Source organism: Penicillium griseofulvum (assembly GCF_001561935.1).
Source record: "Penicillium griseofulvum strain PG3 chromosome Unknown contig_84, whole genome shotgun sequence".
Classification (NCBI taxonomy): Eukaryota; Fungi; Ascomycota; class Eurotiomycetes; order Eurotiales; family Aspergillaceae; genus Penicillium; species Penicillium griseofulvum.
Genome location: NW_024467475.1, coordinates 1,000,888 through 1,013,481, shown reverse-complemented (window position 1 = coordinate 1,013,481; position 12,594 = coordinate 1,000,888). Strand labels below are relative to the sequence as shown.

Below are 12,594 nucleotides of genomic sequence, written 5' to 3'. Positions count from 1 at the left end.
GCCCCGGTGGATGGCGAAATGCTTAGTCATACTTTTCCGCGGGATTGAGGATTGACCAAGCGGACAAAGTCCAGTTCAGCTTTCTCCAATTCCACATACACTCACAAATCATGGCAGCTCCATCAAGAAGTCTACGACGCCTGTCGTCTTTCAGAACCATATCCCCAACATTGACAGTAATTGCTCCCCTCGGCCGCCGAAGCTATGCGACGACGGATTCCTCATCCGCGACGAACACACCAGGAACCACACGGCGGAAACCAACGAAGTTCCAGGATAAGCTGAATGCAGGACCCTCCTTCTCAGACTTCGTTTCAGGAGGTCAAGACGGACCTCTCGATCCATCAGAAGCCTATGCCCTTAAGACCGCGCTTGTCGGCCCCGCCGGCCGCAAGAAGGAAATGACTCGTTTGCCCGAATGGCTGAAGACTCCCATCCCAGACTCAAAGAACTTCCAGCGCCTAAAGAAGGATCTGAGAGGATTGAACCTGCACACCGTCTGCGAGGAAGCCCGGTGCCCCAACATCTCCGACTGCTGGGGCGGCAGCGACAAATCCTCCGCCACAGCGACAATCATGTTGATGGGCGATACCTGCACGCGCGGATGCCGCTTCTGCAGTGTCAAGACATCCCGTACTCCTCCCCCACTCGACCCACACGAACCCGAGAACACCGCCGAGGCCATCTCTCGCTGGAGCTTGGGTTACGTTGTGCTGACGAGCGTGGACCGTGACGATTTGGTGGACGGCGGCGCGCGCCACTTCGCCGAGACGGTTATCAAAATCAAGCAGAAGAAGCCGAGTATGCTTGTCGAGTGTTTGACGGGCGACTTCCGCGGTGATACAGAAATGGCGGCATTGGTTGCCCGGTCTGGGCTGGATGTCTATGCGCACAACGTTGAGACTGTCGAAGAGCTTACACCATTCGTCCGTGACCGCCGCGCCACCTTCCAGCAGTCTATTCGTGTGCTTGATGCCGCGAAGAAGGCTGTTCCGGAACTTGTCACGAAGACTTCGCTCATGCTCGGTCTTGGTGAGACGGATGAGCAGCTCTGGGATGCCCTGCGCCAGCTTCGCGCTGTCAACGTCGATGTCGTGACCTTCGGTCAATACATGCGCCCTACGAAGCGTCACATGGCTGTTCATGAATACGTCACGCCTGATCGCTTCGAGCTGTGGCGCCAGCGTGCCCTTGATATGGGCTTCTTGTACTGTGCCTCTGGCCCCTTGGTGCGAAGCAGTTACAAGGCTGGCGAGGCGTTCATCGAGAACGTTCTCAAGAAGCGTCGTGCTGGCTCTGGAACCGCTGAGCGCACTGTCGCTCAGATCGCTGCTACAATTGATGAGGCTCCCCGGTGAGGTGTCTTGCATTTGAACAAAAATCCGATTCAACTACCTAAATAAACCTGCTCATCTCACCGGTGTCTTGCCTTCTGACTCCATGCACATGTCGTTTAACCTCCTGGCGCTATCTTTCTTGCATCTTTCTGGGTTGTCGGTTTTGGGGCTTTTCATATAAGGGATTTTCGCTGGTTCTGTCATTTCACAGTCAACATTTCAACACGAATTGTACTTTGTATCACCATTAGAGAAGTCATTCATGGCATATTTCTGTTCCTAATCTCAAGCACTAGAAATCAACTCAGTGCTCTCTTATATCAATTCTCAAAATGTCATAGATCATGGTCTGAGCCTGCTCCGTTCCCCAATCCACTACATCCCACCTTCAAGACAACAGGAACCCACAAACTCCACACGCTATACAAGAATTCTATGCTCCGTACTACGTATTGTGCAACTCCTATCCCACCACACCGGACTCTCCTAAAGGTAAGGACCGACATAAACTCCACAACTCTCCAACACAAGGAAATCTCCAAGTCAAGCCCTGCAACCAGCTGTGGGCACCGTTTCCGGTTAGACTTCTCGAGGGGTATAATTAATCCAAAAAATTAGATCAGAGGGCATGTATCGCATAGTACACAAGTGTGTACTCTACTGAAAGTAGCGCGTCGCCCGTTTAGCTACTCAAGGACTTATTGTGCGTCGGTGGTCAGCTCCGCGATGTCCTCGTTATCCATGCCAAGCAGGTAGAGGATATCGACAAGGCTCTCGCCGTTGATGCGGACGGGGGCTTCCAACTGGACCTTGGACTTAGCGCGCCAGGCCACGCCAAGGCCTGCAGCGTGCAGCATGAGTAGATCGTTAGCGCCATCGCCGACAGCCATGGTTTGCGAGATGGGGATACCGTGCTCAGCGGCGATGGACTTGAGTAGAGTGCGCTTGTGCGCGGCGTCAACGATGGGGTAGGATGGCACCAGTTTTCCGGTCAGAGTCTGGGTAGCCTCATCGATTTCGAGCTGGATAAGGTTAGATTGGATAAAATGAAGATATTAAGAGCAAACAGGGAAGGCTTACGTGGTTGGCAATGGCAATGTCGATACCGAGCTGTTCGGCGAGCCACTCAGCGAGGGGCTGGAACCCACCGCTCACCACTGCGAGCTTGTAGCCCAGGGTTTTCAATGCGCGACAGAGCTCACGGGCGCCCTTGGCGATTTTGAGGACAGACTTGAGTTTCTCGAAGACGTCTGCGGTAACGCCGTTGAGAAGGCCGACACGCTCCTTTAGTGACGCGGCAAAGTCCAGTTCACCGTTCATGGCACGCTCAGTGATAGCCTACGTCAATGTTAGCCACTAGTATGGAGACTTGAGTCCATGACAAGAAGAACTTACGGAAACCTCCTTCTCAACACCAATGAACTTGGCGATTTCGTCAATGCACTCATTGTCAATCAAGGTGCTATCCATGTCAAACACAGCAAGGCGCTTGTGCCGACGGAAGACGCTCTCCTTCTGTAGGACGACCTCAACATTCCACTCGCGCTCAAAGCGCCAGATACTCTCATGCTTGCGCAGATCTGGGAATGAGAGATAGTCCGGGTTCGGTGGGGGAGAGAATGTGACCTCCACTACGCGGGGGTGTTCGTCACGGTCAAGACAGCGGTGCGAAGTGTTCATGCGCTGGTAAGGGGTGGGGAGAGTTTCTAAGATCTGGAGGAAGTTGGTCAAGCACAGCTGAGAAACATATGGCCCGTACAGGTGATCCAGTGGCTCCGGCTCCGGGGCAGGCGGCTCGCGCGGGAACTTATCCATATCCTCTGTTGGGGCAGAGCCTTCGGGCACCTTGGGAGTTGGCAGCTTGTCGTCTGGAGTATTCTGGGGTCCTGAGTCGGGGTGGTAGTGGGGGTGGACGGGGTTGTTCGATTTGTAGTAGATAGTCGCGACGATTTGCGATGTGCCGGTTGGAAGAGGATTCGCGTGGTGGTTGAAGATGCTGTGAATGATGCCGCTGTCTGTGACTCTCTCCGGGTCTGGCTTGATTGGATTTGAGCTAAGTACCAGGTGATCATCCACCTGGTTCGCCAGAACCTCGCCGATGGTCTGAGTGATTGGATTGATTGGAGCCATCGGCTTGTACTGCTGGTGGTCCTGCAGGAATGAACTGCTGCGCATTTGGCCGAGGGATGGCCTCGTGGGGCGGGTGGAATCTGCCATAATGCACTACTAGTGAAGGAATCTAGTAAAGAGTAATTTGTGGGTTGAGGCTATCTTGAGAGATCCCACACTTCCGAAGATCAAAACTGACTCGCGCCGATCGGCACGTGGGTTCGGTCCCACCAAAGATGCACGTGATGACCCCCCATTTCACGTGCGATACCGCCCGGCAGAATTGACAATGAGGTTCTACAACATAGAGATGGGTCCTCGAATAAGATGAGCTCAGTTTTGGGATAGGCACCCCATGCAGATCCACCATGACTTCAGAGTCGGATCTTTATATTCATGGACATAACATATTGTACGATATGTTGTATGTTACACATAGTAAGATGATCGTGATCCCCCTATAGGATATGTCTAGGTCATGATCAAGAAAACCTGCTAACATTATATCATTCAGGAAGATCCCAGGGCCAATGATCGGAGTTATTTATCATTGACTGGGTTTGTCAGCGCCGATTATCAATATCTGGGGGTAAGATTCCAGGGTTGGAATCAATAAGCTACAACCTAAATGGCATTCTACGCCATTCTCTCCCAGAACTTGGGCAGAATCCACTTCGATATTCTGCCAGTCTGACATTCCTGCGCCTCCGAAGTCTCACCGCCTTATTGAGATGACTCCCGTTTCCTCTTTGGGAAGGCGGTGAGATGCGAGGATTCGAGCACGCAATCGCAGGTCGATGGCGTGCTTGGGTGGTTTTCAGTCCCCACCCTGGCCACTGGCCAATTGTATCGTTGAGTCTTTGAAATGAAGAATATCGGATCAAGAGGATGTCAGGGACGGACCTCCGGATGATGTGATTGCCTCTGGTGTTCTTATATTCTTGTCCCCATTATCTGTGACTTTGTTCTTCATACTCCTCTGCAAGCCCTTCATACATATTCTTTATTCCCTTGTCTTTAAACGTTATCTCTGTGCTATTTACATTATGCCGGCCAAGATGCCCACGAACTACTCCTCAGAGATGGAGGGTATTGACAATCACGATGGCATGACTGAGTCAGGCTATGTCAGTGCTGGTTCTGGTTCTAGCGAGGACTATGTTCCCGAGATTGTCTTCACCAAGCCTCATCTTCAGTTCCTTAACCGCCAGTTGCAGTTCCTTGAGCCTCAAGGTCCGTATTGATATCCATCATGACCCCTCTTTTCGAAGACCCTTTTATCTGACTCTTCATTATAGAGATCTTGAGATGGTGCATTACTTCGCTTCCTCATCTGTTCCAGACCACTGCCTTCGGTCTCACAGGTCTTGTCACCTTGGACATGCTATCGAAGCTGGAGGTGCCTCGTCCTCAGATGGTTGATCTCATCTTCCTTGACACTCTCTATCACTTCGATGAGACACTGTCCCTGGTCGATCGTGTGCGTCGCAAGTACCCCAACAACAATGTGCACATCTACAAGCCGGCTGGCGTCGATACTACTGCCGAATTTGAAGCTAAGTACGGCGCGAAGCTTTGGGAGGTCGATGACCAGCTCTACGACTGGGTGGCCAAAGTTGAGCCCGCTCAGCGTGCCTACCGTGAGATGAACGTCCACGCCGTTCTCACAGGTCGCCGCCGCAGCCAAGGCGGCAAGCGTGGTGACCTCGACATCATCGAAGTCGACGAGGCCGGCCTCATCAAGATCAACCCAATGGCCAACTGGTCCTTTAGCCAGGTGAAGCAGTACGTCAAGGAGAACGATGTGCCCTACAACGAGCTCCTCGACCGTGGTTATAAGAGCATTGGTGACTGGCACTCCACCCAGCCCGTTGCCGATGGAGAGGACGAGCGCGCTGGTCGCTGGAAGGGACAGCAGAAGACTGAGTGTGGTATTCACAACCCTCGGTCCAAGTATGCCCAATACTTGATGGAGATGGAACTCAAGCGTCAAGAGGAGGCTCTCTCTCAGGCTTTGAACACCCAGTTGACGCCTGTTGTTTGATCTTTCCTTTGGCTCCTTTCTGCATACCCCTCGGCGCTCCTTACGTGATACCTCTCTGTTTTCCTGTTTTTCATCTTTGTTTTTCAAGCGATTTGGTTTTTCTTTTCCAAGAGATGGTACAAAAAGTACTCTTTGCATTTACATCCTCCCCTAGGGAGTTGAGTTTAGATCTCGGGCCCACTATGGGACTTTCTGGGACATGATAATGATATTCATACGATAAATGAAATAAACCATGATTATTTTATATCTTTGACCTTCAATTGAAAATTTTATAAATGTAAATTTGTTTAAATGGTCTCGAAGTCCCTTTCGATCCTTCGATTTGTGCTAGAAGTAGCGGTCACGTGCAGGGCCAGCCCTAGTTCTTTCCCCTGATCATCAGGCATCACGGGATCTCTTTATTTCACATAATAAATACTTGAATCGTGAGTTGAAGGGCATTTTTCTCTTTTAAATAATATCTAGGAGATTTATGGTGAGTTAAAGTAGGAAAGTATGCCGTTATTACCATCAAAGGCAGTCATACTACCAGTAACTCCTAGTTCGAGTGCGAGAGCAATGAGGCACAACAAATATTTAATAGATAGCGACGTCCATAAGTCATCTGTTTGTCTCCAGGTATACTTGAATATGTTTCGTTTCTTAGAGGCTACACAGTCCATTAAGACATAACTCTGATGACTCTCATTGCTCCTTTCATATTTTTGACAACAATGTTGGTATAGTATAATATATAAAATAAGCAACTCTATTTCAAAAGCTTGGGTACAACAATGCAAAAACATAGCCAAGAGATTAGCTCTTTTGACCACGACACATAGGATATCAAAAGAACTGATTTCAAACATCGTAGGTGGAAAGAAAAGATAAAGTTGTCTCAAACATTAATCAATATCAGGCGCACATACCCGACCGTGAGCCTCAGCATTCTCAGTTTGACATTCCCTCGAGCAATAAGTGACTTGCAAGCACTGAGAACACGGATGGAGGGGCTTATCCATCGAGGGAGTAAAACCACAATTCTCACAGCTCATTCCGACATTCTCGACGCCGCTATCCGGGAGATCAAACATAGCCATAGCTTCGACCAAGGCATTGCTCCACTTCGTCCAGCACGCCTCGGCACTGCGAAGCTCTTCAGCGGTAGTGACGGCAACGTCACACAGCTCGCGTCTGATGCCAATTTCCTGACACCTATGGGAGACAGCCTGTGCAAGGTTCTCATCGGTGGTGCTCCAAGTAAATGGCGCGAATGGCTCCATGTTGCTGCCCATCTGAGGAATTATGCCGGGCTCGTCGAATCGATTGACAAATGCCTCCAGTAGCAAAGGCACAATAATTCTGGCCTGTGCATCTGGCGAGAGAGGGGAAATTGTGGATCGACCCTCACACTCATGGTGGTTGTTGTATGGATTTGCGAAGAATACAGCTTCGCCTGGAACTCCGGGAAGAGCCTTGACGGCGAAATGGTAGTGGTTGCGTCTTCCGGATGCATCCCGCTCCGGGCACCGGAGAGCATTAAAGCGCTGTAATTGTGAGGCAGTTACACTTGCCATTGTTCAATGATGTGATTGGTGGTGAAAAAGGGAAGGTCACGTATCGAATTCTCCGAGTTTTGTTACGTTCAATTACCCTTAGATGATCGACGGGTGGAAAGGCTTGGCGCCCTATGGACGTGATGCTCTTTCATCCTGAAATCGTCTTACATTTGGAGGCCGATCTCAACAAGCCTGCACATAACCCAGATATTGTCCTCGCCCTCATTGAACGGGGCGCGGATATCAACTATAGCGGAAAACTATTCGGAACAGCGCTGCAAGAAGCTTGTAGCAAAGGCCACCTGGACGTCGTCAAAATCCTCATCGAGAATGGGGCTGACGTCAACAGCTCAGACGGACATTTCGTAGCGCTTAGCATAGCCTCAGATCGAAACTACCCAGATATTGTCACCATCCTCCTAGAAAATGGCGCAGACGTCAACTATCGGGACCTAATGAACCTAATGAACAGGACAGCGCTGGAACGAGCTTGTCGCAAAGGCCACCGGGAAGTCGTCAAAATCCTCCTCGAGAACGAGGCCGTCGATTCAAACACGAAGATTACGGCTCGGCGCTCCACGTAGCATGCGACAGCATCAAATTAGATGCATCCAATGATACCGACAGATCACAGAGTGCAATTCTTCTGCTAAAGCACCGTGCTGTCGCTGGCCTGCACTATAATCACCAAACCTACGGCACGCCACTGCAGACAGCATCTAAGCGAGGTGCGAAGCTTGTTGTCGAAATGCTTCTGGCGCTTGGAGCCGATCCTAATGTCAGAGGCGGAGATGGTAGCTCGGCAATCCAGGAGGCATCACTCTATGGCAACCAAGGTGTTGTCGAATTGTTACTCAAGAACGGGGCTGATGTCAATTTCCAAGGCGATGGGAAGACCACGGCGCTTCAGATGGCTGCGCGACAAGGCTGGAGAGAGCTAGTTGCATGGCTACTTGATCACGGGGCCAATGTCACCATAAAAGGGGAGCTTTATGGCACGGCACTCGATGCGGCAACTGAACAAGGCCTCGCGGAGATTGTAGAAATGCTAGCCAAAAGAGGTGCCGAGTAATACGAGTGTTTTTAGGGTGATAACAGCTGGTAGAAATACCACAACATGCTTAACAAGGTCGGATGAAGAACAACTATTCACATTACTATCTAGTTATGTAGGTATGGGAGGGGCTGGATCTAGAACGCAAATCAACAAGCCCAATCCAAACTGATGACTGATTGTTTTGTAGTTGCACGAGGATAATTTATTCCTCAAGTGCAGCGAGTATCCTTTCTAAAGCCGCGGTCAAATAGTCATGGCCCTGTGTAAACACAATTCGGAACCACCCATCCTTCTCCGATCCGAACAGAAAGCCGCTGGCCAAGAAGACTCTCTTCTGCAAGAGACGCTGCATGACTTGTTCCCCGACATTCTCAGATTCATCGTCCGGGTGAAGCTCGCGGTACTTCTTCCCCAGATTCACCCAAAGGAAGAACGCAGCATTGCATCCTGTCGCATATTCAATTCCGTGATCTTTCAAGTAATTTGCCGTGTATGCATAGGACTCAGACAGCAGTTTCTGGTTCTGCTGAATATACCGAGTGGTGAAGTCAAAGTCTTCAAGCATGAGAGTAGTCAAGTGATCGGTGATTCCAGAAGCATAAGAATAAAGCGAAGGCGCAGTTAGCGCCATATGAAGATCCCGGTTAGCCTGGGAAATGATGGCGCCGAGTCTGATACCATTTGCACCGAAATCTTTACTCATACCCCAAAGGACATGAACCAATCTCGGGTCGATAATGTCCGTCAAATCGATTGAAAGTGCAGATTCAAATTTGACAGGTTCGGGTTGTTCATCGACGGTATTTTCAAAGACGGAAAGAGCATAGATTTCATCGCTGATGAAATGAACCTGGTATTTCTGGCACAGTCGCATCAACTTAATGAGCACTTCTCTGGAATAGCATCGTCCGAGCGGATTATGAGGGTGAGCAAGCATCAAAGCCTTGACTTTCTTCCCTGTTGTTCGATGGTACTCCAGTAATGCTTCTTCGTACTTATCCACGCCTTCCAGACCGAGAGGATCGTGTTCGCCGAAACTGACAGGTACAACGCGACTCCCTGAACGGAGCGAGATATCGGGAATGAAGGTACCGTAGTACGGTCTTCCTAGGAGGATTCCCTCGCCCTGATCGGCAAATGACCATACGACATGCTCGATTGCAGGCGACACGCCGTTGGTCACCAGGATATGGCTGGGCTCGAGAGGAGTGACTGGTTTCAGGTTGTGGTTCAAGAAACCGGCGATGGCGGCCTTCAATCTGGATGAGCCGCCTCCGCCATCGTTGTATGTGAGGTACTTAGCGGGTAGCTCGAGCTTCTTGTTGATATATTTTAAAAGCTCGGGGTGCATGAGTGTGTTCTCTGCTACGCCCACATTGACGTATCCATTGGGGTTTGATGAGGCGTCCCATGCATCTTTCATCACAGCCCACATGGGGTTCTCAGATCCGGCATCGACGACATCTTGTGCACGGCGGGAGAGAAAGAATTGAGACATTTTGGTCTTGAAGAGTTTTTCACTTTTCACTTGAAAAAGGTTGGAAACTCGAGGTCAATTTATTGTAGAGATTGAGTTTAAGACGGTAAATGACTCATTTAAATATCCACAAGGCCGGTTACTTTCGGCCGCAAATGGTCTATCTCTGCTCTCTTGATCTGCCAAGGGACACATTTTGTGTCACTCCAAATATGTTGGGCTCTTGGCAGTACCCGAAGTGGGCGGTGACTACCAAATTGATATTCACACATGAAGTCCACAGATATCTCATTTCTTATTCCTCTTAAACCACCTCCAATAACCATTTTCTCGTTTTGTCTTGACGTCAAGTGCCAAGCTTCGTGAAGATATCTCCGCATCAAAAGCCGAACACCGAACAACAAACACCGAACAATATTGCAATTAGAATATGAGGACCTGATTGATGAAACCACTTTTGAGGCCAAGAACGGCCCTTCCCATAAATTTGGACGCCCACTATTCTGCAGCACTTTTAATAGAGATGGAGAAGAGATCAAGATGATTGATTAAATCGGGGAAAAGAAGGAGGGAGAGAGAGGTAGAGAAGCTATCTGCTGGCAGTCCGCGAGATCTCATCAGGTGATCACAACAACTTTTAGTCATCCTCCAGTCCTGATGCTGATGATTTGCACACTCATTCTCGTTTCCACCAAAAGACGCCGAAGATGACTCCCTTTCAGCTGAATTCAAGTTCATCCCTTTTCACCCGGTCCTTTTGAGCTAGAAGAAGCTTTGCCTTCCCTTCCCTCCAGTGTCCTTACACCTCCCATTCTCTCATCATTACCCATGCCTCAGAGTCGAGACAACCTCGACTTTGTCGTTTCCACATAAGTTTCCCTAGTATTTGTTCTACTATCCTCTATAGTACCTCCGCATATACATCTGGCTTAAACCGATAAGCACAAATACTAGACCGATCCCGTTCTTTGCGAAGAAACTCGGGCAGACTGGAATTTGCAGTCTTGAATGTTTCTCTCTAAAATTCAAGCGAAGGACTAGATAGATTATCACCTTTTGGAAGATCTGACAATCTACTAATGCATTGTTGTGTCGCTACTGGTCATGGATTTATCTCATAAGTAAGCTGCACGGCTGCCCAATTCATGGGGTCAGACGCCTGCATAGGCAGTGCATTGTATCCATTTTTACTCCGTAGACAGATCAGGTTTTCCAGACATGTTTGCCAGATTTATAATCTACTAGTAAACTAGTAGGCCTTGCTGATAGGCTGGTAGGGGACCTGAGGGGGGATTGGGGCAATGCTGGTGCGAGGCAGCGTTTTTGGGTTGATATACGGAGTAGCAGACCATAAACCTTCATTTTTCCCTGTCGCTAAAATATATAAACCAAATATGATTGCTCTTTCAAAGGTCCACAGACATTCCGAAATGTCCATCTCAAATACTTCAGATAGACCCGAAGAACCACATTGATGGGCAATTCTTATCGGGGTCAACTTTCATAAAGACCCGATCAATCGCCTCTCTGGCTGCGTCCGGGATGTAATAAACATCAAAGCATGCCTGGAAACAATTGGCACCCCTTTGAATATTTTCACGTTTACTGCAAGTACTCCATCAGACCCAAATGCTGTTTACCCCAGCGAGCCAAAGAAGGCGTGGCCAACATACAGCAATATCACTTCCATGATAGAGCATATTTTGCATTCAGGCCGAGAAAATGATTCCGTCTATATACATTTTTCGGGGCATGGGAGACGTCTCCGTCGCGCCGAAAAAGAGCGGGGTGACTTTGCCCTTGTGTTGGTGGGAGATGAGGAAGATAGCAACGAAATTGAAGGATTTGACCTAACTAATCGTCTAAAAAGGATGATCGAGAAAGGCATCAATGTGACACTAGTCCTGGATTGCTGTTTCGCTAGCAGTACCCCCCGACAGGCGGGCGAGAGTGGGACGGCGACTCGAACAATTGGTCATCGACAGTTGGATCATGCGATACCTGGGTACCCATGGAGGACGGGATTCAACAGCTGGAATGCTTCGTGATGCCAAGTTTGTGCCCAAGTGGCTTTTGGAACCGGATGGATACGGGATACTGGCTGTGTGCGGCCCTCATGAGGTTGCTAAAGAGCTCAAATATAACGGAGAGCAGAATGGTGCGCTTAGCTTGTTCTTGTGTCAAGCTTTCTATACATTACAGAAAGCTGGAGTGGAGATATCTCATCAGGCATTGTACCAGCAAATCTGCGTTCAATCCCACAGTTTATATCCACAACAACACCCGATACTTTATGGCAATCCAAGACATATGTTCTTCGGTGGCCCAAGAATCACACGCCTCACAGGTGGGCTCACTGTGTTTCGATCGAAACAGAGAAAAGGTTTGTTTTTGACAGCTGGATATGCACATGCTATTGAGATAGGAGACGAGTTCAGTCTTTCGCCTATAAGTACTAAAAACTTAATTCTCTGTCAGGGGGTAAAGAAGTTCGAGCTCAAGTGATAGCTGTTCAAGGATTAACTTCTGAATTGGCCCCAATAAACTCAGATCAATGCATCGATCAGGTCAAGACGGACTGGATAGCCAACCGTTGCACATGGCAAAGCGGACCCAAGATACATGTTTGCTTGTCTAATGCGATATTATCAATTGATCAGTGGATGGCCGAGCTATCTAGAAGAGATCAGATTGTGACTTTGTCTTTCGGTTCCAATGAGGAAACATCCGCTTTGTTTCGCATCACATATGAAGAGCAAAAAGGGTATGAGATTACAGATCACAGAGGCCAAATGCAGGATGGTCTTTCATCAGACCCTGGGAATCCACTCCAATCCATTCGAGCCGTGTTCAACTTTCTCGAGCATGCCGCCGCATTCAAGTTTGTCGAAAGGCTTCAAAACAAAAAGCGTGATTTTGCTTTTGAACAATCCTTCGAACTATCCCTCTTTTAACGCAGAAGGCGAGGACCTTTCTGCGCATGGGGTAGTGAAAATCAAAAGCAATGAGATATTGACATTAGAAGTGAG

At 49.0% G+C, this 12,594-nt stretch overlaps 6 protein-coding genes across 6 annotated transcripts; 3 read left to right on the top strand and 3 right to left on the bottom strand.

Annotated features, from left to right (window-relative positions):
* Positions 1-110: 110 nt before the first annotated feature.
* Positions 111-1,358, top strand: PGRI_049280 (lipoate synthase; the record flags this gene model as incomplete). Its single annotated transcript, XM_040792641.1, has 1 exon — positions 111-1,358. The coding sequence occupies one exon, from the start codon at positions 111-113 to the stop codon at positions 1,356-1,358; it is 1,248 nt and encodes a 415-aa protein (XP_040644608.1).
* A 677-nt stretch (positions 1,359-2,035) lies between these two features.
* On the bottom strand, positions 2,036-3,512 carry PGRI_049270 (phosphoserine phosphatase SerB; the record flags this gene model as incomplete). The annotated part of the gene is made up of 3 exons (XM_040792640.1): positions 2,036-2,359; positions 2,418-2,675; positions 2,733-3,512. 3 exons carry the CDS (start codon positions 3,510-3,512, stop codon positions 2,036-2,038), a joined length of 1,362 nt encoding a protein of 453 aa, XP_040644607.1.
* A 980-nt stretch (positions 3,513-4,492) lies between these two features.
* met16 (phosphoadenylyl-sulfate reductase (thioredoxin)) lies at positions 4,493-5,490 on the top strand (the record flags this gene model as incomplete). Its single annotated transcript, XM_040792639.1, has 2 exons — positions 4,493-4,679; positions 4,745-5,490. The coding sequence occupies 2 exons, from the start codon at positions 4,493-4,495 to the stop codon at positions 5,488-5,490; spliced, it is 933 nt and encodes a 310-aa protein (XP_040644606.1).
* Positions 5,491-6,377: 887 nt separating this feature from the next.
* Positions 6,378-7,049, bottom strand: PGRI_049250 (zinc finger MYND domain-containing protein; the record flags this gene model as incomplete). The annotated part of the gene is made up of 1 exon (XM_040792638.1): positions 6,378-7,049. One exon carries the CDS (start codon positions 7,047-7,049, stop codon positions 6,378-6,380), a length of 672 nt encoding a protein of 223 aa, XP_040644605.1.
* Positions 7,050-7,162: 113 nt separating this feature from the next.
* On the top strand, positions 7,163-8,103 carry PGRI_049240 (ankyrin repeat domain-containing protein; the record flags this gene model as incomplete). Its single annotated transcript, XM_040792637.1, has 2 exons — positions 7,163-7,611; positions 7,659-8,103. 2 exons carry the CDS (start codon positions 7,163-7,165, stop codon positions 8,101-8,103), a joined length of 894 nt encoding a protein of 297 aa, XP_040644604.1.
* Positions 8,104-8,290: 187 nt separating this feature from the next.
* PGRI_049230 (pyridoxal phosphate-dependent aminotransferase) lies at positions 8,291-9,586 on the bottom strand (the record flags this gene model as incomplete). The annotated part of the gene is made up of 1 exon (XM_040792636.1): positions 8,291-9,586. The coding sequence occupies one exon, from the start codon at positions 9,584-9,586 to the stop codon at positions 8,291-8,293; it is 1,296 nt and encodes a 431-aa protein (XP_040644603.1).
* Between the last annotated feature and the right edge of the window lie 3,008 nt (positions 9,587-12,594).